Raw genomic sequence first — 20,855 nt, 5'->3', positions numbered from 1 at the left:
CCTCATTTCCAAAAGACCTTCCAGGTATGACACCCATTGGATTCTTCCTGTTCTCTCATGCCTGCTGGTCCGTGTGATATTACATATAAACTGCAAAACATTGTCATGTATGTAACTACCGTGCAACGCCTGAACTGTGTATTAATGGTAATGATGCCTTTGGACCCCATTGTACCTGATAGAGAACCAGACCTACCTCATGATTGGTTGATCCCTACGTAGCTGATCAGACTTATTCCCGCCCCCCACCTTTTTTTTTTTTTTCATTCCAGTATTTCAGAAAATATCAGTTTGCTTTTTCTTGGACTGTCTTCTTATCTACGGTTTCATCTCTTTTGTTTGGCAGGTCAAAAAAATTCCAGTCATTTATTGAGAGCTGCTTGGTAAAGAATCACAGCCAGCGACCGGCAACAGAACAGCTGATGAAGCATCCATTTATACGAGACCAACCTAATGAACGACAGGTCCGCATTCAACTCAAGGACCATATTGACAGAACAAAGAAGAAGCGAGGAGAGAAAGGTGAGGAGCACATTTGTGTGTCAGCAAGGGAAATGAAAGACAGAGTGAGTCACGGGCTCTCAATGCATCCGGAGGGGGCTGTGGGGATTTCAGACAGGCCTGCCTTGGTCTTTAGTGCGTAGGGCTGCCTCTGAGATCATAGCCTGTGGGCATCAGTGGAGCGAGACTGCCGAGATGGAGTCTTTCATGAAAGCACTGCGAGAGACATTACCTTTCCCAGGCACCCAACAAAAAGTCGTGTTGAGTGAAACTATGAAGTGGTTTAATATGACAAAGGATTTTCTTAATTCAAATGAATATTCATGTTTCAAAGGCTAAAAATCTACAGAAGACAGGCAACCCTTAAAAAAAAATACCTTTGAGTTGACATTTTTCATTCCTGGCATTCTTCACCATTTAAGTTTCTGTGCTCTGAATTTTTTGTGTTCACTTCTAATTGAGTTATTTGGAAGTCAGAATGACTCTTCTGATAGTCACAGCGATGGAAAAGAGATTGCTGTACGGAACAGCCCATTTTGAGCTGGAAGATTATTTAATGTATTTCTTTATTTTATAAGTTCAAAACCTCTTATGGCTCTAGCTATTAATACCGCACTGTCCTTTCACTGCATCGTCAGAAAGGACATGAGTCCAAACTTGAGGTTTGGGGGCTGAGCCCAAGCTATTTGAATAGACTCAACAGTCGTCAACCAGCATCCTGACGGAGGTGAAAGCACACGTGGTCTGGGGCAGGTTTTATGACTAGTTGGATTTGGAGGTAGGGAAGGTTGAGAATGGGAAGGAGGCGGGGTTTGCAGAGAACAGATGGGGTGACAGCTCCCTGGTGGGAGCAGGAGGGGACAGCTGGCGTGCTGACATCGAGGAGGCAGGATGGGGCCGGCCAGGTGGGCACGAAGCACATGGGGAGTGGAGGGTCAGGGCAAGACCAGGGACCAGGGTGGGAGGTATGTGGTGATGCTCGTCCCCGCTTCTGTCCTCGCCACCTCTCTCCTCTGTTCTTCACGATCCAGGTGGTGGGCAGCACAGGACAGAGGGTGCTCTTCTTTTATTTGACTTTCCCTTCTCCTTTGCCTCTGCAGTTATTATCTGTAATGTGGCAAGGTATGAGTAGGGTCCTAAAGGGGGAGCGGTAAGCAGTGTAGGAGTCAAGACTGGGCAGAGGTAAGATCAGCAGAGGTGAGGGGAGGAGGAGCAACCCTCCATGAAAGTTCAAGGGAAGAGTTTTTTCTTTACAGCCAGCCTCGGGGACTCAGGAAAATAATATGATGGGATTAGACTCAAGAGCAGGAGGTTCTGAACCAAAAAGGAGGCTCATCTCCAGTTGTTAGTGGGTGGAGAGGGGTGAGGTGTCAATCAGAACCCAAGGAGCTGGGAGGGCAGCCCACGCTGGAGGCCCCAGGCATGGAGAGGCATAGGTACGTCAGGGTCCCAAAGTGCTGGTTTTTCCAACTGCTGTTTATTAATAGTGGTCTTGGGCCACTCCAGGAAGTCAGAATTTTAAAGGGAAGAGTCTAAGGCAGTGTGTCAGACACGCAGCCATTAAAGGCTGACTTCTCTAGAAAGGAAACGTATTTTGCTGTAGGGATATAGAGTCGGTGAGGTGCTTGAGCTCTTGTTTTCAGGCTCCAATTCTCAGTTCAGATTCTCCACCTCTACCCCTAAATAGTTGTGTGAACTTCACCTCAGTTTTCTCAGCTTTAAAATGGGAGTGGGGGTATAATAATAATTAGTATTGCGGGCATTGTTGCAAAGATTAAATGAGATAGTGCATGTAAAATGCTTCATCCAACATCTGGCACATCGATGTACTCAATAAACATAAGCTATTCTTATTTAGACAATTCTTTATTGACCTATAATTTTTCAGTACTATTCAGGGTTATTTTCTGAGATCGTGTGACCTCTTTGCCTCTGACCTGTAAGAATGAGTAAAGCTTATACCTTGGGTGTTTTCACATTTGGTGGGGCACAAACTCTTAAAATGTGATTCAGAACTCACCATTCCATGAAAATAGACTATTTTGAGTGTGCTCCTTCTCTGCAGAGTAGAAAAGTAAGATTCTTGGTAGGAGGTATACCCCAGAGTTGCACAGGGATTGAAGGAACCTAATTCTGTTTAGGGTTAGAGCCACCCACTGCCGTCTTTTTTGTCTGCTCCCCAGGAAAGAGTATTGCTCAGATGAGACCTCATTCCAACTGCTCAGTTTGATTCAATGACTTAATTTGCTCTTTCTAATACTTTTTCACTCTCTTTGTAGCTCGAAGACCAGCTTTTGGTAGACTCAAATAATTTTAATTGGGCACTGCTTTGTGATTTTTTTTTAATCTGCTATTATTGTTTCCTTCAGATATGTTGATACATGCTAATTTAAGCCAGTAATATAAAAGCAATCATGCCAGCTTCTGGTGAAATAATACAGTTGAGAAGCCTAACAAATGAAGGTTTTACCCTGGAGAGTAGAAATAATTAATTGTGTGCTGCTTTTCCTTGCTATAATTTACTTTAATAGATAACATTTTTGCATTTTACTTTGAACTCTCTGTTGATTCATTTCTGAAAAGTTTGGAATATTAAGCTTTCAATGTGGAATATTGAAACACTTTATGAAGGTTCCTTACATTTTGGTGAAATAATACTTTAAAAATAAGTAGCCTGCAAACTTCATATGTATCTAAATACATGGAGCTAATTTTTATTTTTTTTTTAATTTTTAAAATTTTTAAAAGATTTTTAAAAGTACACTTGAAATCATTATGCTTTGGCTTCCTTTCATCATCCTTTTAATGACTAAATAGTGTGGAAAGCAAAATGTTTATGATCAAATTCAACTGTTCTCATCATGTGACTGCTGCCTCCTGGTGGTAACATAACCAAATTGAAGTTTCAGTTCTTTTTCCTGCGTGCACCAATGTCTTCGAAGTTGTAATTACTACCCACAGCTATGAAGGAATGACAGCACTGAGACACTGTCTCTTGCTTAAAATGAAAAGCTCCTCCAAAGGCTCACCATTGCCCACAGAAAAGTCCTCAGCATGGTGTATCTAAAGATCGGCAAGCCACCTCAGACCTGCTGGCCTTTCTCTCTCCATCTGCTTCCTCACACCAGACATCTAGCCACTCACGACTCTGTTTCCTGAACATTCATGCACTGTAATATTGTCAGCCTTACTCAGGTGGCTGTGTTGCTTAGAATGTCCCTTTCCCACCATGTTCAGCTGCCATCTGCCTGGAAAAGGGCTACCCACCTTCCGATCTGGCTCATTTCCTCCTCAAAGACGTCACTGTTCCCCTCCCCCATCATAACCCGTGGACTGAGCTGCTCCTTTCTCTAATATCTCATTGCTCTTTTTATGTACTTGTATTTAGTATATAATATGTGAAAATGAGCACTAATTTTAAAGTTGGAAAAATTCTGGATTGAATTCTAAATCCAAATCTCAGATTTGTTGAGATGACATTGGTCATATTACTTAACCATGTGTAATCTCAATATCTTCTCTTGGAAAATGGGTATTATTAAAATGGGTTAAAGGATTGTTATGAGAAATAAATTAGAGAACATAAGTGTATGGCATAGTGACTGGCATGGGCGATACCCAATAAAATTAGTTCTCTTTCTTCCTAATCATGTAGACCCTGATTATTCACTTGTATATCTTTTTTTTTTTTTTGAGTTATAGTCAGTTTACAATATTGTGTCAATTTCTGGTGTACAACACAATTTTTCAGTCATACATGAATATACATATATTTGTTTTCATATTCTTTTTTACCATGAGCTACTACAAGATGTTGAATATTATTTCCTTGTGCTATACAGTATAAACGTGTTTATCTTTTCTATATATACCCTGTCAGTATCTATAAATCTTGAGCTCCCAGTCTGTCCCTTCCCACCCCCAAGGACAATTTTTTTTCTTTTTTTTTTTTGGTGTGGGGGAGGTAATCAGGGTTATTTATTTATTTATTTATTTATTTATTTAATGGAGGCACTGGGGATTGAACCCAAAACTTCCTGCATGCTAAGCACGTGCTCTACCGCTGAGCTAGACCCTCCCGCTTTACTTGTATATCTGCCCATTAGATTCTAATCTCCTCCAAAGCAAAGACTCAGTCTTACTCATTATTGCATGTTAACTTGCTTAACATACTAGTGAGTTAAATGAATGTCCCCTGTGGGTCAATCAAAACACATTTAATCCTATGTTTTTAATAACATGTGTTGTCAAAACTTTCTTTGTATTAGATATCTAAAGGCAATTATTGAGTCCGTCTGAGTCATGAAAAAAGTCCTACTTAAAAAATGATTCATACTGTTAATAAGCTAACAGTGGGCCAATAAAAGATTGCTTTACGTGGCCCTATAATGGACATTAATACAAACCGAAGAGTTATTTTTTAGTTCCTTGCCTTCATGTGAATGCCGCGCATCAGGGAGCGATCTCTAGAGTCAGGTGGGACGGCCTTGGATGTTAATTCCATGTGCTTGAATCGAGCTGGTGGGAACTGTTGGATCACAAGTCAGGAGGCCTGGAGCTTGTCCTAAGTCTGAATGAAGACCAACTCTTTGGGCTTCGGTTTACTTGTATGTAAAATGAGGGGTGGCTTTACTGAGCTGTGGCTTCTTTCTGTGCACTGACATTCTGTGAGTCTCTCTTTAGATGAGACGGAGTATGAGTACAGCGGGAGTGAGGAGGAAGAGGAGGAGAACGACTCAGGAGAGCCCAGGTAGGAGAGCGAGCAAGGCCGGCTTCTCCTTCGCACATTCTGAATTGTGGTTGTGTGGAATTCACATCCTTTTGATTTATAGGTTCATTTTTAAGAATCCAGCAGAGTGAGCTAATTTAATTTATTGCCCAGAAGCATACTCATTAATTTGGGAAAATTTCCCTAGGCAGATTCTTAAGAGAACATGGAAATCAGCACATTCTTTATAGGGTTTTCCAGGATTTATTTCCTGGCTTCCTCACGTATGTAACGTGTAGCGTGGGTAGGAGGCAATTATCTGGGTAATACAGGTCTAAAAGTACCTAAAACTGCCACTTTCTGGAGACCTAACTGGTACTTTGGGGCTTGAGTTATTCAGTCCAATCCATTACTTCATACCTTGGAGATATTTAGGCAGCCACTGTCCTTGTCACATGCCATGGTATTTTCACCACAGCCTAATCCAAGAGGAAACAATTTCCAGGAAATCAGATTACACTGTAGAGGTGAACCCTAAATAGAAGCTCCCAGGCCCACTCCTGTTGTCACATGTTGGACCCCAGAACCGAGTGCTGCTTTATGATCATCCCTACGTTTTGAATTTCACTTGACTTTGACACTGACTTTCTCCTGGTCTGTGTTTATAAATAATTAATGCCAGTGTGCCCCCACTGCCAGGATTTCCCTTTTGTAAGAGCATTCAGCTGACAGCAGCTTGGTGAGTCCAGGGGCACAGGCCTACACACCACGCTGGGTACACTGTACATACAAAGTGAGATCTGATGGAAAAAATGCACAAAGCAGGAGGGTCACTGGGGTATGCGGGTCCCCATCTTCTAGCCATCTGAGGAGAGGACCCCAGTACTCGTGAAGGAACAGTTCCTGTACCACTGGGCAGAGCTTCGGAACCAGGGAAAGCGCCAGCTCAGCCACGCTGCTAGAACGAGCTAGTGTGTTCTTTTTCTGGGCTAATTCAGGCTGGATTATTGCTAAAACTACTGGAAGAGGCTGTACAGGGCCATCAGTTTTCCTCTCTTCACCTGCTACATAAATTTTCAAGGTCAAAGACAAGGAGAATGCTTTCCTTCCATCTGGATACTTAACATGTCGCCTCCCCCAGTTTAGCTGCATAAAGATGATGACTGCCAAGGAGTGACATGGAAAATGAACATTCTTGTAAAGCAGAGGACCAAATGCCCTACTTTCTGAGCAGTTGTATGCCATCTATCCAAAGCTCACCCTGACAGTCGTGTCAGCCCTTCTATGTGGAACTGAGACCCTCGTCTTAACTAACACTTGCTAAACCGCATGTTAGGAGTCACTTAGTGGGTGACCTAGCCATCCTTTAACACTTCTCTGATTGTAACATGTCATTCTATCACATTGAAGACTATGTTCCAAGTCCTGTTTTATGTACACATCTAATTAATCTTTTTGAAATCCTGAAAGGTAAAAAGGGACAGCGGTTATCTCATTTTTGAAATGGGGTAACAGCCCAACAGTGGCTACCAGGTCACACATCAAGTTAATGATTGAGTCACTAATACAGCTCAGGTCTCCTGACACTGATTCAACATCAGTTAATATTAATGGCACATCCTTGTGCACATGTGAGGCTGGGTTCCCTGAGCCCCGCCACCTCATTGCACAGAGCACGTGGCCTGAGTAGATGAGCCTGCTGTTGGGGGTGGTGTAGAGTTCTACACAAAGGCTGTATGTTTCAAAGGAGGCTCATTAGTAGAATCCAAACACGGTCTACAAATCAAGCCGTTTATGTCATTTTGCAGCAGTACCTCACATAGCACACTATCCACTCTCTAAGACAGAATAATCCCCGGCTCAACCAGCAAACCTGCTCCTCCCCAGTCATTCCCCATCCCAGTTTGCATCACCACCATAGCCCAGATGCCAAGGAAAAACCTGCAAGTCATCCCTCACTCCACACATTTGATGCCTCAATAGGTTTCATTAACTTTGTCCCAGATGCTTTTCCCAGCCTCCATCCCCACCTGGCCAGTCCCTGCAGTAGCAGCCGAGCTGGTGGCCTTGCTTGCCCTGGTACCCCCTGCAGAATATCATCTATGCAGCAGCCAAACAAATCTGATCATGTTACTCTCCTGCTGATAAGCTTTCCATGCGTGGCCCCCACAGCCACACGCTTTGCCCTCCCCGCGCTATCCTGACCTCCTCCTGTGCCACAGGGAAGACCACCTGGGGCTCAGTCCCTCAAAAAGGCCACGTCTGTTCCCACGACAGACCCCCCTAAACTTGCCTTCCTTTCTTCATGAAAGGCTCTTCCCCTGCCTCTTCCTGTGACTAACTCTGCATCATTTGGGGCTTAGCCCAGCTGTCACCTTCTCCGAGAGGTCTTCCCTGACCACCCCATCTAAAGCAGGACCCTTCATCCTTATCTCAGCGCCCTGCCACTGTCACTCTTAAACTATTACACTAATTTTTGTCTTCTGTAGACTATTAATATCTGAAGTTACGTTATTTGTAATAATTTGCCTGTCTAATTATTTGTCTGTCTCACTTCCCCACAAGAAAATAACTCGAGAGAGAATTTGTTTAGCTACAGCTATGCCCGCTAGAGCCTGTTATGGTGCCTGCCACATAGTGGGTACTCAGTAATTATTTAGTGAATGTATTTCAAGTGGAAGCTGCCAGGAAGACTAAAAGGGCTAAGTCAGCATGAACAAGCAGGAGCCACTTCCCGCCTTCTTGCTGGGCTGCTGGGCAGAACCAAGGAGTCTGTAACCTGAGCTGCTGTAGGAGGTGATGTGGGTGTGAACACTAGACCCGACTTAGTAGAGCAGCCTCCTGTGCTGCTCCCAATTGTTCATTTTTATTTGTTAGCTTAGTTCTTGCCTTTCTTAAAAGTGAAAATAAGTTGGTCTGGAGCTCGGGGCTTGCATACTCACTAAAGCCCTTAGAAACAGATCTTTGCCACAGAGGTCCCAAGGGTGAGGGAACGGTGCGGACCGTCGGGAGAGAACCGGGATGGAGCACCGACTCCAGGAATGAGACATCTCTGTGGGGATGGAGACAGCACATGCATGCAGCAGTCACACTGGTGGGGAGGCTGAACACGTGACGCTTACCTGGACTCTCTTTTGCGGGGTGGTGGGGTGAGAGGTGGAGTTAACAGAGGATCTGAGACCCCAGGCTTGAGCGTGTGGCCTTTCCCCGCAGGTGGGTGAGGTCTCATCCCTGCTCTGCTCCCTGGGGACCCTCGGTAGCGAGGGCCCCGCCCCGCGCGGGCCCCTGATCTCTCTCTCTCTCTCTCCTGCCTGCAGCTCCATTCTGAACCTGCCCGGGGAGTCGACGCTGCGGCGGGACTTCCTGAGGCTCCAGCTGGCCAACAAGGAGCGCTCCGAGGCCCTGCGGCGGCAGCAGCTGGAGCAGCAGCAGCGGGAGAACGAGGAGCACAAGCGGCAGCTGCTGGCCGAGCGCCAGAAGCGCATCGAGGAGCAGAAGGAGCAGCGGCGGCGGCTGGAGGAGGTGAGGACCCGCTCCGCGCACTCTGTGTCCCGCAGGTCCTGGCTGGGTCCCTCCGTTGGGGTCCGCCGTGGGCCCGGATCCCACCGGTAAGGTCAGGGCCCCAGCCTGCTTGGAGCGCACGCGATTGAACTGACAAAGAGGATGCGGCCAAGTGCACCTACGAGCGGGGAACTTCCCTTGCTTGGGGCGGTGTGGCCTTGGTGTGGTCACTTCCGAGAAGCTGGTGGGGACCTCCTCCCCTTCGAGTCCTGCTCAGGTATCACCTTCTCAGTGAGGCCTCCTTGACCCCCTCACTTGAAATCGCAGCCCCTCCCTCTTGCATGTCCTGTCACTCTGCCAAGCTTTATTAGGTCAAATAGCTCTTACCACCACACGTAATCCACAGGTACTTCCATGTCTGTCTCTCCCCACTAGAATGTAAGCTCATTGAGGACAGGGGTTTTATCCCTTTGTATCTCTTTTTGTCTCTTTTATCTCTTATCTCCACATCATGTATTTAGATGTTAGTGTCTAAAACAGTGCCCAGCACACAGTAGATGCCTCATAAGTATTCATGAAATAAATGAACTATTGTACAAATGAGTCAATGTCTGAGAGGTGAAATATAGGTGTTAACTAGACCACAGTGAGTAGGCAGAGAAGTGAAATGCCAAGTATGGAAAAACAGGGACTGACTATCACTACTCCTTGGTTATTCTTCTGAACACTGGAGAAAGCATTTCACAAGTCTTCGCACACGCGCCTCGGTACCCAGGGCCTGTCCTGCAGCTTTCCAGCAAAACTTGCCTTCACCAACAGGCGTGCTGTCATCTGTGTGGGAACCCATACCACCAGCCGCACTTTCCTGCCTGGCTTGTCCTGGGCCAGGCTCTCACTCGTGTGGTCTTTCAGATGTTTATTAAAAATTCCTTCACAGATCTTTGGTCCAGGGCCTCCTTCCTTCTGCCAGATAAATCAAAGCCTCTAGACAATTAGGAAACTGAGAGACCATAGCTGTTGAGGAAGTTGGATGGCAGATGAAAGGTTCACTAAGTGCACGGTAATGGGGTAGTAATTTTACAGTTCTCCCAAACACCATCTTGCTTCTCATTAACAGTTTAACAGCAATTCACTTGCTCTGTCAGGTGGCCACTGCAGTTAGAGGGTGGTGAATTGCAGACTCCAAGAGCAGACTGCTTTTTAAATGGTACATCCAGATCCAGCCTTCCTGGTTTAAATCAGTGAGGGCCTCCGTTCTAGTTTGCAATAAATCCCACTAACCTCATTATGTCCCTGGAATATTAGTATGCAGACCAGCAACAGTAGCAATTCCTGAGTGACTTCTGCATGCCAAATACTGCGTGGGATGCTTTGCTTCTGCCCAGGATCTCACCTGCGCTCCTCTCTTTGTATGTATCCATTACCTCTCATACAAAGTGCACTTATCTCCATTTGACAAAGAGGAAACTGAGATTCAGGGAGGGGAAATCATTGGTCCCATGTCTCAGAGCCAGTAGGTACAAAGCCAGGATTCATACCCAGGTCTCCCTGTTGCCAAAGTCCACACAGGCCTTGAGGCAGTAAGTGTACATACGTCATCAGAGCCTTGAACTGTGATCCTCAGAATTGAACCTTGTAAGCGTCTGCAAACAGCAGTAGGCAAATGAAGCACTTTCCAATGTATGTAACTCAGGGATGTTGGCAGTGTGATGAATGCTCAGCACATGAAAGGTTTGAAGTTCACCTCCCAGCCCCTGTTCTCAGAGTTACACTGTCGTAGACGGAGGCACTGTAGCACTGAGGGGCAGAGGCCTTCAAAGGAGCAGGAAAGGCAGGGTGAAGGTAGGTGTGGGTGTTAATGAGCCGGCTCTCAGAAGTGAAGTACAAAGTGTAGAAGTAGAGGCGCCCGCATCACCTCTGGTTACTCTCCTGGGCACAAGCTGAAATTCTCAGACAGGTCCTTGCAGCTGTACTTTGGTGGCGTCTCCTTCTGCCTGCCCAGGGCCAGTTGCAGCGTCCATCCTGGCCCCAGCCCAGAGCCGCATGATTTCCTTCAGTCCGTAGGGTCTCCCGAGGACCAAGGGCCTCTGCTGTTTGCATCCAAGGCTTACAGATCCCGACTTGTGATCAAACCTCCCTCCCAGCCGGGCAGTACCCTCTCAGGCTCAGCCCCTTATCCTGCCTTTCCTGCTTTTTTCCTGGCTTGTGGGGTTTTTTGTTTTGTTTTGTTTTTGGTTTTTTTTCCTTCCAAGAGCACCTCCCAAGGCCCTCACCTCATTGGAGCATCACACCCTAGAAATCTTGACCATTTGCCTTTCCTCTGTCTGGTTAATGGGTTCCTTGCATAGTGACTTGCTACACTTAGTTTCCGGCTAAAGACACTTGCCATGTAACCCTAGAAAATCTCCACTGTCATCCCATAAAACATTTAACGCACTGCAGAATGCAGACATGTGCATGTGTACACAGACACAGACACACATATGAATTTCCTTTTTCTTCTTTTTTTTTTTTTTTTTCATTTGAACACTAGAACTCTTGGCCCTTGAGCCTAGGCCCTAAATCAGTATAAAGTCTCCAGAGGATGCATTGCATTGTTTTGTTTTGTTTTGTTTTTACTTTTTAGGTTTTCCTCCCCTCCTACTTTGAATGATTTATTTAAACATTGTATTTTTTCCTTCAAGTTGCTAGAATAGCAATTTCTAACAGTTATGAAGCATTTAAGCATAGGTGGGTACTCTCTTCAGTACTTCATGTGAATTGTCTCATTTAATCCTCACAATAACCCCCAGTCTAAAAATAAAGCAGCTGAGTCTCAGAGAGGTTTATAACTTGCTAAAAGTCACACAGCTTGAGACGAAACCAGTTTCAAACCCATGGGACTGGACGCCAGAGCCCAACCACTGTCACTGTGTCTGTCCTGCCTCTCACCTGGTAAACCAGAGTCAGTGAGCTCTTCCCCAGCCTTCACCTGGCCTCTGCTTCTGTGTTCTTTTATGCTGAGAATTTCAGGATTTCTGAGCAAGGTCAAAGAAGCTGCACCCAGCAGGCGCTCATCTTGGATTCTGGTTCTCAGGCTTCCTGTCAGATCTATCTTGGATATGAGTCAGCATTCAGACTCAGTGGGGCATGAATGTCCCGCGGGCTCACCCTCTACGTCCCCATGGGCACAGAAAGGGTGCCGGAGACACCTTGCTCTGGGCACCAATGTGCACCACCCTGCTTCTCGCCAGAGTCAGGAACACTGGTGGCCACAGGGCATCAAGGGCTTATACCAACTTTATCTTTTGATCCTTTATCTTGCCCCTGTTGCTGAACAGAGTAAAAAAATACTAAATACTCAGATGGCTGTACGTTCTGAACCCTACGTAATGACCATCCCAGCCATCACGGACTCCTCTCCCGCCTCCTGCCCCGCGGGATCCCATCTGCGTCTGCTGCCCTGGCCTGTGGTGACCCCTTGTGTTTCTGGTCCTGAGGAGGAACCTGGACCACGTTGTCACATAGAAGTAATTCAAGCCCATGATTAGCCTTGCAAATTTTGCTTCACTGTGGATCAGGTGACCTGGTGAAGGCATCCCGGGAAATGCATTCTCATTTCCAAATGAAGACCCCCGTTTGGTGACACAAGACAGTGTGGTTTGCAGCCTTTGACTTCCTCAGGGATCTCACATGTCGCCTCCTACCAGAGGTTTCTGAGGAATCCCTGCCTGTCATTGGCTATTTATAGGCAGCTGTGTGGATCCGGCCAGGTTCTAAATCAGTATCTGTATATTCTTAGAAGCACTTTGTCCACTGAATGGAGTCATTTATCAGCTTCACGAAAAGGACGTGGTCAGGCCAATTAAGTGGCAGGTACACGACTCTCAGCTTTTGACCAGTGGTAAAGTACAATTTATAACTAAGTTCCAGGAATCTGATTAAACCCAGCTAAGGTGAAGGAGTCCATCAATAGTGAGAAAAAGTACGTAGAGGGCCTCTTCTGTTTTTGTTCAGTTCAGTACAAATTTCCATCACTTGCCCCAGACAGCGCACAACTTGTTTTCCTCTCTATCACAGAGTTAGGGTCCAGGGTCAGGACGTCGAGGTGCTGGGGTGCCTACTCTGCTCATCTTTTCAGAGTCACCTTGGGCGGAAGATATGTGGTGATGCTTGCCTGGGCGCAAGGTCTGGTTTAGTTCTGCCTGGTCACCTGGATCCTGTAGGGAGAGGTTTCCTGCCCAGGTGAGGAGATGGGACTTAAATTCCTGTACTGCAACTTAAAATGCTACTGATACTTGAAATCCTTTTGTTCAGACCCTTTCCTATGCTTTCCAGGAATGGGAAGGGTATGCTAATATTTGATATTTATAGCATTTATGCTGGAAAAAACCAGCATTGAGCTGTTTCTGGCCCTTGGTGTATCTAGGGCAGCTTAGGTGGATGGCGGGGGAGAGGAGTGAGCATTACAGACTGCCTTCCAGTATCCAAGTCTTCGCGGAATCTCTTTTTTAACATCTAGTCTACATCTCTTGTGTTTCACAGTCATTACTCTTCGTTTCTCCCAACCACAGAACTATGATGACAAAATAGTTTCGCAGAAAGTGTTATTTCACATGACATTTCAATCGAATCGTTTTCACTTCACTCTTGTTTTCTTCAGTCGGTGAGCAGTGTTATAGGATCGTGGAGGCTGGGGAATATAAGAGACCTCAAAATTGATCTAAGCCAATTCTTTTCTCAAAGCAGGAAACCCTTTCAAAATGCACCTCAGGGTCATTTAATCTGTTTAACGTGTAATCTCTGCTTTTACATTTACAGGCTTGAGGCAGCCTATTCTATGTTTGAACAATTCCGAGTGTTAGAAAATGTATCCTGTTGTTGATTCAAGGCCTTCTGATATGCCTACATTAATACAGATTATGCCAAACGAAACTAAAATGCCTTCCCCATAAGCTCCAGAAATGTTTAAAGGCAATGGTAGCGTTCTTGCCCAGATGTCACCAGCTCCTGCAACCTTTCTATGTGTGATGTAATTTAGCGTCTTCACTACCCTCCCAGATGTGCGGAGTGGCCCTCTCTCTAGACATTGTGTTAATAAACTGGTTTACAGTGGGCTTGTTTTCACAGGACTCCATGCGAGAGGCTCATGTTAAGTCTTTAGAATGATGGCAGAAGGAATTTGAGAGTTACATCTGCACTTTTACACTAACCTACAGAGTCATGGGTACTCAGGATGCCCGTCAGGCCATTCGTGCTCCTCTATCTGCTACCCAGGAAAGCCTAGCTGGCCACTCTGCTGGGGAAACTGCAGCTCAGAGGTGATGGGGAGCTGGTGAATGCTCACACTGACTAGCATCTAGAGGAGAGGCAGGACCAGAATTCTTCATGAAGCCTTTTTAGAACTTTCATTCCCCTTCCTACATGCAATAAAGACTAGCTTGACACACGAGTATTCAGACAGTGCTTAGCCATGGGGCTGCCTATGGATCCAGAGTTGGCCAGGAGGCTCTGAATGGGTAGGTTGGATGGTTTTATCTTCAATAGTGTGAAGCAGATGTAAAAAGAGAAGAATGAGGCATATCTAGCTGGTCTGGTTTCCTCAGAGGTTCTCTGATTACTGTTTCTGTGAGGAAAAGACAGGTTACAAAGGGAAGACAGGGAATAAATGGCCACTCAAAAAGGCATTAATCTAACGTCCTTCACTTTGTGAATGTAGAGGTCTCAATGAACTTCTTTCAAGTCCACAGAGGCAGCATGGCACGAGCCAGATGTAGAGTATAGTCCCGGCTTTGCACTTACAACTGAGTGAACGTGGGCAAGGTATTGGTCTATGTGGGCCTTGGTTTCCTTATCTGTCAAATGGGCATAAGGACAGAAGCACATGCCTAAGGGCTATAGTGAGAATTATACTAGTGAAGGGCTTAGGACAGTGCCTGGCATCATAGGCAGCACTACACAACTGTTCTCATCACGAATGGTTATTATTCTTTCCTGTTATCCTGATTACTTTGTTGTGTAGTGAGTTCAGAGGTGCCAGACTGCTTCCCTGTCACTCTCACATGCTTCCTATTAAAATCTGTGCTTGGAATCCCAGTGTTAGTTGCAAGGAATCATGCCCTTGCCCTGCGATGGTTGGTTTGCCATGGTCTTTCACAAACTGAAACTTTCACAAATGGTAAAATGGGCAAATGGAATGCCCAGAAGCTTGACTGCCTCTCATCACAAACACAGCTCCTGCCCAGCTGATATGGAGCAGTCCTGTTTAAGTGAGGGAGCATGTGTGCTGCGTGGTGGATTCAAAAGACTGCACTGGGGCCTTTCATTTTGAGTGTCTTTGAACAGAGAGCCCCTGTGTCAAGGGGATGGTTTGAGGTACTTCCCGAGGGGCCTGACTTGATCCTGCACCAGCTGCTGTCCTGTCCTCTGGAGGCCGGCTCTGGTCTTCCACAGTCAGTGGGGTCCCCACTCACCATTTCCAGGAGGTCACTCAGGATGAAAAGAAGCCGAGCTCTCTAAGAGCAAGCAGAATTCTGCTTTGCTTCACTTCTCCTTCTGGACCGTTACTGGACTTTTGCTTTGCAGGGTAGCACATTACTGCTTAGACTCTTAGAACTAACAGACTTGTAAGGTCACCTGCTCTGCCCCCTCATTGAAGGTTTGGGTAAAGGTGACTTATTCAAGGTCAGATAGTCACTCATTCCTTAAACAAATACTCATTGAGACTGTGCAGTCTGCAGTGTTTGTGTCAGTGGCAGAGCAGGACTGAAATCTACTCGAAAACTGTTTCTCATCCAGGGTTCTGTCCCCCAAATCCTGTGGCCTCACACCTACTCTCTTCCCCCAATGATGCATCACTTGGCAGCTATGGGATGTTAAGTCTCATATCCCATATCCCCTGTGGACATTATCTCTGAGCCTGTATAATGGGAAACACGATGTATGTAAAAGATAGACCCAGGGCCCAAAACCTTTACCCAAAGGCACTTAGCTTTGTTTTCCCCAAATCTACCAGAATGTCATGAGAACCAAACTCAAATTCAACCTGAACATTTGCTAAGTAGCATAAAGCAGCCAAGTATCCTTTCTGGATTGGACACATCTCCAGTTGATAGAATATGCCAGGTACGAGGGCCTGGGAGGCAGTAGGGCATAGAGTGGAAAGGACGTGGAGTCAGGCCAACTTGGGCCTGATTCCAAGCTCCTCCATTTTCTAGCTGTGTGACATGGAACAATATATTTAATTTCTCTGAGCCTCAGTTGGCTTACCTGTAAAATGGGGATCATAGCAATAAAGTCTAGAGTCACACTGTGGGATTAAATGAACTGAAGCATGTAAATCACCCAGGCCAGCAAATACTGGCATGCACAGACAGCACCCAGTGTGGCGATTCATATTCATGCCATGACTTCCCCAACTTGTCACGTGGCCATTGACAAGGCATTGAACCTTCCTGAGAAGATGTTTGCCTCACTTACCTAACAGAGCTAATGTGAAGCTCTAACTTGAATAATCCATGATGAAGTACTTTTTTAGGTGAAAAAAAAACCATACATACACACTATAACCTTGTACTTTTTTCCAAAAGATTCCGTAGCCTTAGAATGACAGGTGAGCTGCACTTAGCTATATTTGCTCTGGCCCATGGTACAGACTTTTAGATTAAAAAGGAGATTGGGTTAAGTTTCCCTGTAGGTCCCAGCCCGTTCCATACATGTTCCTGTAGCTCGGTTTACCCAGCTCTCCAGCAGGAGGGCTGGACGCATCAGAGCAGATTGATCCCCACGGCTGAGAAAACGATGTTAACCACATGCGCACATGGCGTACACAGAGGTGGCATCGTCATAAGCTTAAAGAACCAAATTACAAGTCTACAGTTCTCGTTTATGTACATTTTGATCTTTCCAAGAGAGATTTCGAGAGTTTAAAACGTGGAGGGCCAAGATAAGGTTTTCATTGTTTGCCTATGTATACCCTTCTTTATGACTTTTCTTCATTCCAAAAAGAGGCCTTAAGGTGGTTTACAAAGATTAATACAGAAGCTAAAAGTAAAATAAATAAGAAAAATAAAATAGAAGGAACTATAAAGTTGAAGGGAAAAGCAAGATGAAGCTAGGGTCAGGTCAGGGCATAGAACGGGCCTGTACAGCATGGCGTCTGGGTGCCTGAGCGGGGCCCTGTCTGACTCAGAGTCCTGGCAGCTCCGGAAAGAGGCCCACTCCAGTGGGTCAAGATTCATATTGTCATTTGCTGTACATCTGAAACTAACATGGTAAATCAATTACACTTCAATAAAAAAATTTTTTTTAAAGATTCATATTGTCCAGATAAGAGTAAACCCATTGCTCATGCAAGCCTTCCAAGATCATTGAAAACCCTCACACTTGCCTAGGAGCGGTTGAATAACAACTGAGTGGCTGAGTGATTTTCCTCCGCTCTTCCAATAACACTGTAAAACCCAATTTATGTTCTAACAGTTCATCAAAATCACCTCTACGGGGCCAGAGTACCCTGGTGCAGTTCACACCTTTCTGCCAGTTAAACTTAGTCTGAAAAGAACATTTAAAGAAACAAAAGGAAAGAAAACCCAACTCCATAAAGACTATTTCTCACAGCTTCAATAAACTTTGAATGTGTAAGGATTAAAGTAACATGCTCTTGAAGAGCCAAAATTCTGCATAGTCAGTGGGAGATAAAGGTATAACCTTCGAGGGTCCCCTGAGGAAGGGGACAGGATTATTTCCTCATTAAAACAAACTGACCAGTTCACATCCTTGAAAGTACAGCTGCACAGCCTCCACCTGGAGGTGGCCTGAGGGGAGCATGCATTGGGGAAGATCGAAACTGTCCTAAAAAAATCATTCCTTGGGAACACAAACAGAAGGCAGAGGGACCAAAAGACCCCGGTGTTCTACTCTGTAGATGAAGGCAATGGTGATTTTAGCCTAGAAAACTTTCAGAGTAGGTATTGTCAATCATCCCCCAACCAGGAGAAAAATTAAGACACTTATAATAACTCACTGAACGTCTAATTTTATGTGATATAACTTTTGGAGATGCCTCCAAGAAGATGTGGATGAAAATGTACTTCTAGGCAGTTCAGTACATGGGGGTGGGGGAGGTGATGTCTGCCAAAAGTTCAAGAGCAGTTGGTTTAAGCTGTTTGTCTTTGACAGGACCATTGTCATATTTATGCATAACTCGCTGACATTTAGAAATATTATTTGATTCTTCCCTTTTCTACTCCTGCCAGCTTGGACTCCTATTCCCTTACTTTATTTTCCTGCCTTTCTCTAAGATGGAAAATAGACCCCACGCCAGTGCCAATCATTTTTCTCTTTTTAGAGAAGCACTCCAGGCCTTGCCAATGCCCAGCATAACAAATATTCTGGTCTTGGAAGGCATTGAAGGGTGAAGGGGTGGTCTGAGGTTCTGCACGTCTTTCTCCTCTTGACACCCAATCTGCAGTATGTGAGGCAACAGACATCAATGGTATCAGGCCCTTTATGAGATGGAGTGGGAGATTAAAAACCAGCATAGAATGATTGTTCTCTGCCCACAACCTGGATTGCAGACTAGATAAGACATCTCAAACAGCCATAACATAAGGCACAGTATAGTATAAACTATTATACTGATAGGAGGGAAAACCGCCCCCTACCCAAATTAAGGTGATTCTGTATTGTCTTCTTTTGCCCCAAGTTTCTTATTCAGTTCAAGTCACCAAATCTGTGCACCTGCCAGGTGCCAGGCCCTGCATGAGGGACTGGGAGTCCAGTGGGGATCAAACCCAGCCATGCCCTCAGATTCCTAGCAAGAGTCATCAGAGCTTTGTAAAGGTGTCTTTTAGAGGCCAGGGACTTGGTCTTTTTCTGATGTGATTTGATATGTCCCCTCAAACAGCCCCACATCCAGGAGGGGAGAGAGCAAACATTTTTCCGGGAAAGGAATTAGCATTGAGACACAGCAGCTGGAAATTGGCAAGGTGCCATCAGGAGGTTGGGGAAGTGATTTATTTTTCCAACCTCACCGCAGGAACCAAAGCCCTGGCAGATGCCTCCATGCCGTAGTTGCAGCTGATCCAAGTGAGATCATTATTAATTATTAGTCACTTTTGAATGTCTTTCTCAGGAACTCCAGAATACTTGGGAAGCCCAGACCCTTCTGAGTTGCAATCAATAGTGTGTGCACCTTGCACAGGGACCTGAGTGGCATGTAATTATAAAACGGTATCGATTCCTGGAAAGGGGGTTGAAAATGTACAAATCCTTCACATAAAAATCAGCTAAATCTTTAAAAGCCTTGATTATATATTTTTTTCCCTCAAGAAGGAGACTAATGGTGGGAGTAAAAAACTTGGAATGTTAGCTTAATTAGGGCTGTTTCCTTCCAGGAGCCAGATCTGTACACATAATTATTTTATTCTCTGTGCTGGCATTGATTCACTTTGGTTGAGTGTTGGAAATATCTCTGTTTTGGGTCTGTAATCCAAATTACTCAGTCGGTTCCTATGATGATGTTTTATACTTGCATCTTCCTGTATTATTTTTCTGTAAAACAAATAATCACATGTCTGGAACTTGACTCATCTCTCTCCCCCAGCCTACCCCTCTTTCTCTTCCCCAAACCTGCTTTTCTTCCTCTGTATCATACCATCTTCCATGCTCCTGGCCAGAAACTTCACTCAGCACTCACCGTCACACACCCCAGTCACTGAATTCTGCCCATTTTATTTTGGCCTAATTCTCATTTCTACTTCTAAGTTGGTGTCCACTACGGTCCTCTGGAATAACCGGAAATTGGGATAGTTTGTAGTTTTTCTTTCTTTCGGCTGTGTCTCAGCAGTGATTATGAACATAAGCTGTCTTTGCTTAGCTCATGGGTGCCTGGGTGTTTTCTGCCTGGGCCCGTAGAATGACCTCACCCTGACCTTCAGCATCTAGGCCGCCCATCTCGCGGTGGGTAGAAGCCCTCTGGCCATGGCATCTGATGGCCAAAGTCCTCCAGCGGCTTCTCCTCATCAGATGCGCAAGTATCTGTTGACCTGGAAGTAATAGACATTGAGTCTCGAAAGATGCAGCTTATCTCCCAGACCTCAGAGGTTGTTGGAAGACAGCAGATCCCAAGAATCAGGAAGACCTTCTCACTTGTGGGTTTCTCTGGAGCTTTGAATATCTGTGGTTGGGGTAGATGAGGCTGTGACAGAGCTTTTGTACTCAAAAGCTGTTTCCTTGGTTTTTTAGAGCTAACCGATCAGTATGATACAGTCACAGTTCATTTTTATTTTGAATACCTCATGCTTCCTCAGCCAGGCAGTGAAGTGCTGTTAAGACATTTATGAGGTAATGGACCCTCTGATGAGTCCCCTCCAAACCTCCTATTTGAGGAAGAAGAAATCCTAATGCCAGCACACGGCTCTGACACAAAGGTCCTGCAACATTTCTCAAAAGGGGCCCTCCTGGTGTGCAGGACGGGGAAACACTTTGCAATGTACAACCATCCTGCACATTGTGGAACGTTTAGCATCCCTGGCCCCTCAGGCTAAGTGGCAGTCATGACTTCCAGTCACTGAGATAACCAGAAAAACTCCCACAGGACCCCATATATGCCAGATGCAGCAGGGATCGGGGAATGGTGCTACCCTAGTTGAGAAACACTGGCTCCCATCACTGCTCCTAAGATGTTCTCCTTGACTGAGAGGATAACGAAGGCTGGGCTTAATCATAGTGCTCCTGATGCCACCTTAGCTCCTCTATTGATTGCGCTCAGGTTGGAGTCACGTTGCCTGGCTTTGAGATCAAGCTCCACCACTTACTGAGTTTGACCTTGAATGTGGGCATGATCTTGAACAACTACTTAATCTCTCTGCACCTCCATTTTCTCATTTTAAGTGGGGGATAACAGTAATACCTACCTGAGAAGATTTTTTGTGAAGGTTAAATAAGATAAGGCATGAGAGGCGTTTACCACGCGGTCCACTTTCGGAGCTACAATGACTGCGGAGCTACAATGAGATGATGATGGCTCCTGAGCTTAAGGTCTTCCTTGAGTGACAAGTTGAAATCGACACTTCAAAGTGAAGACTCCAGAAAATCAAGAAAGGCAGTATAGTGTATCAGAAAGGGGAGTGGACGGGGTGGGAGTCAGTGAGTTCAGCTGCACCCT

At 45.4% G+C, this 20,855-nt stretch overlaps 1 protein-coding gene across 4 annotated transcripts in view; it reads left to right on the top strand.

Moving 5' to 3' along the window:
* The window catches only part of TNIK (TRAF2 and NCK interacting kinase), a 357,941-nt gene that overhangs the window by 265,922 nt on the left and 71,164 nt on the right, over window positions 1-20,855 (top strand). For all 4 annotated transcript variants that reach the window (XM_006200807.4, XM_006200806.4, XM_006200805.4 and 1 more), the window contains exons 10-12: window positions 347-522; window positions 5,185-5,251; window positions 8,527-8,731. In XM_006200807.4, coding sequence (XP_006200869.1) covers window positions 347-522; window positions 5,185-5,251; window positions 8,527-8,731 — 448 coding nt within the window. The remainder of the gene's footprint in view (window positions 1-346; window positions 523-5,184; window positions 5,252-8,526; window positions 8,732-20,855) is intronic.

Source organism: Vicugna pacos, chromosome 1, assembly GCF_048564905.1.
Source record: "Vicugna pacos chromosome 1, VicPac4, whole genome shotgun sequence".
In the NCBI taxonomy this organism is placed as follows: Eukaryota; Metazoa; Chordata; class Mammalia; order Artiodactyla; family Camelidae; genus Vicugna; species Vicugna pacos.
Note: the sequence above shows the minus strand (reverse complement) of the source record. Positions and strands in the feature narration are given on the sequence as shown.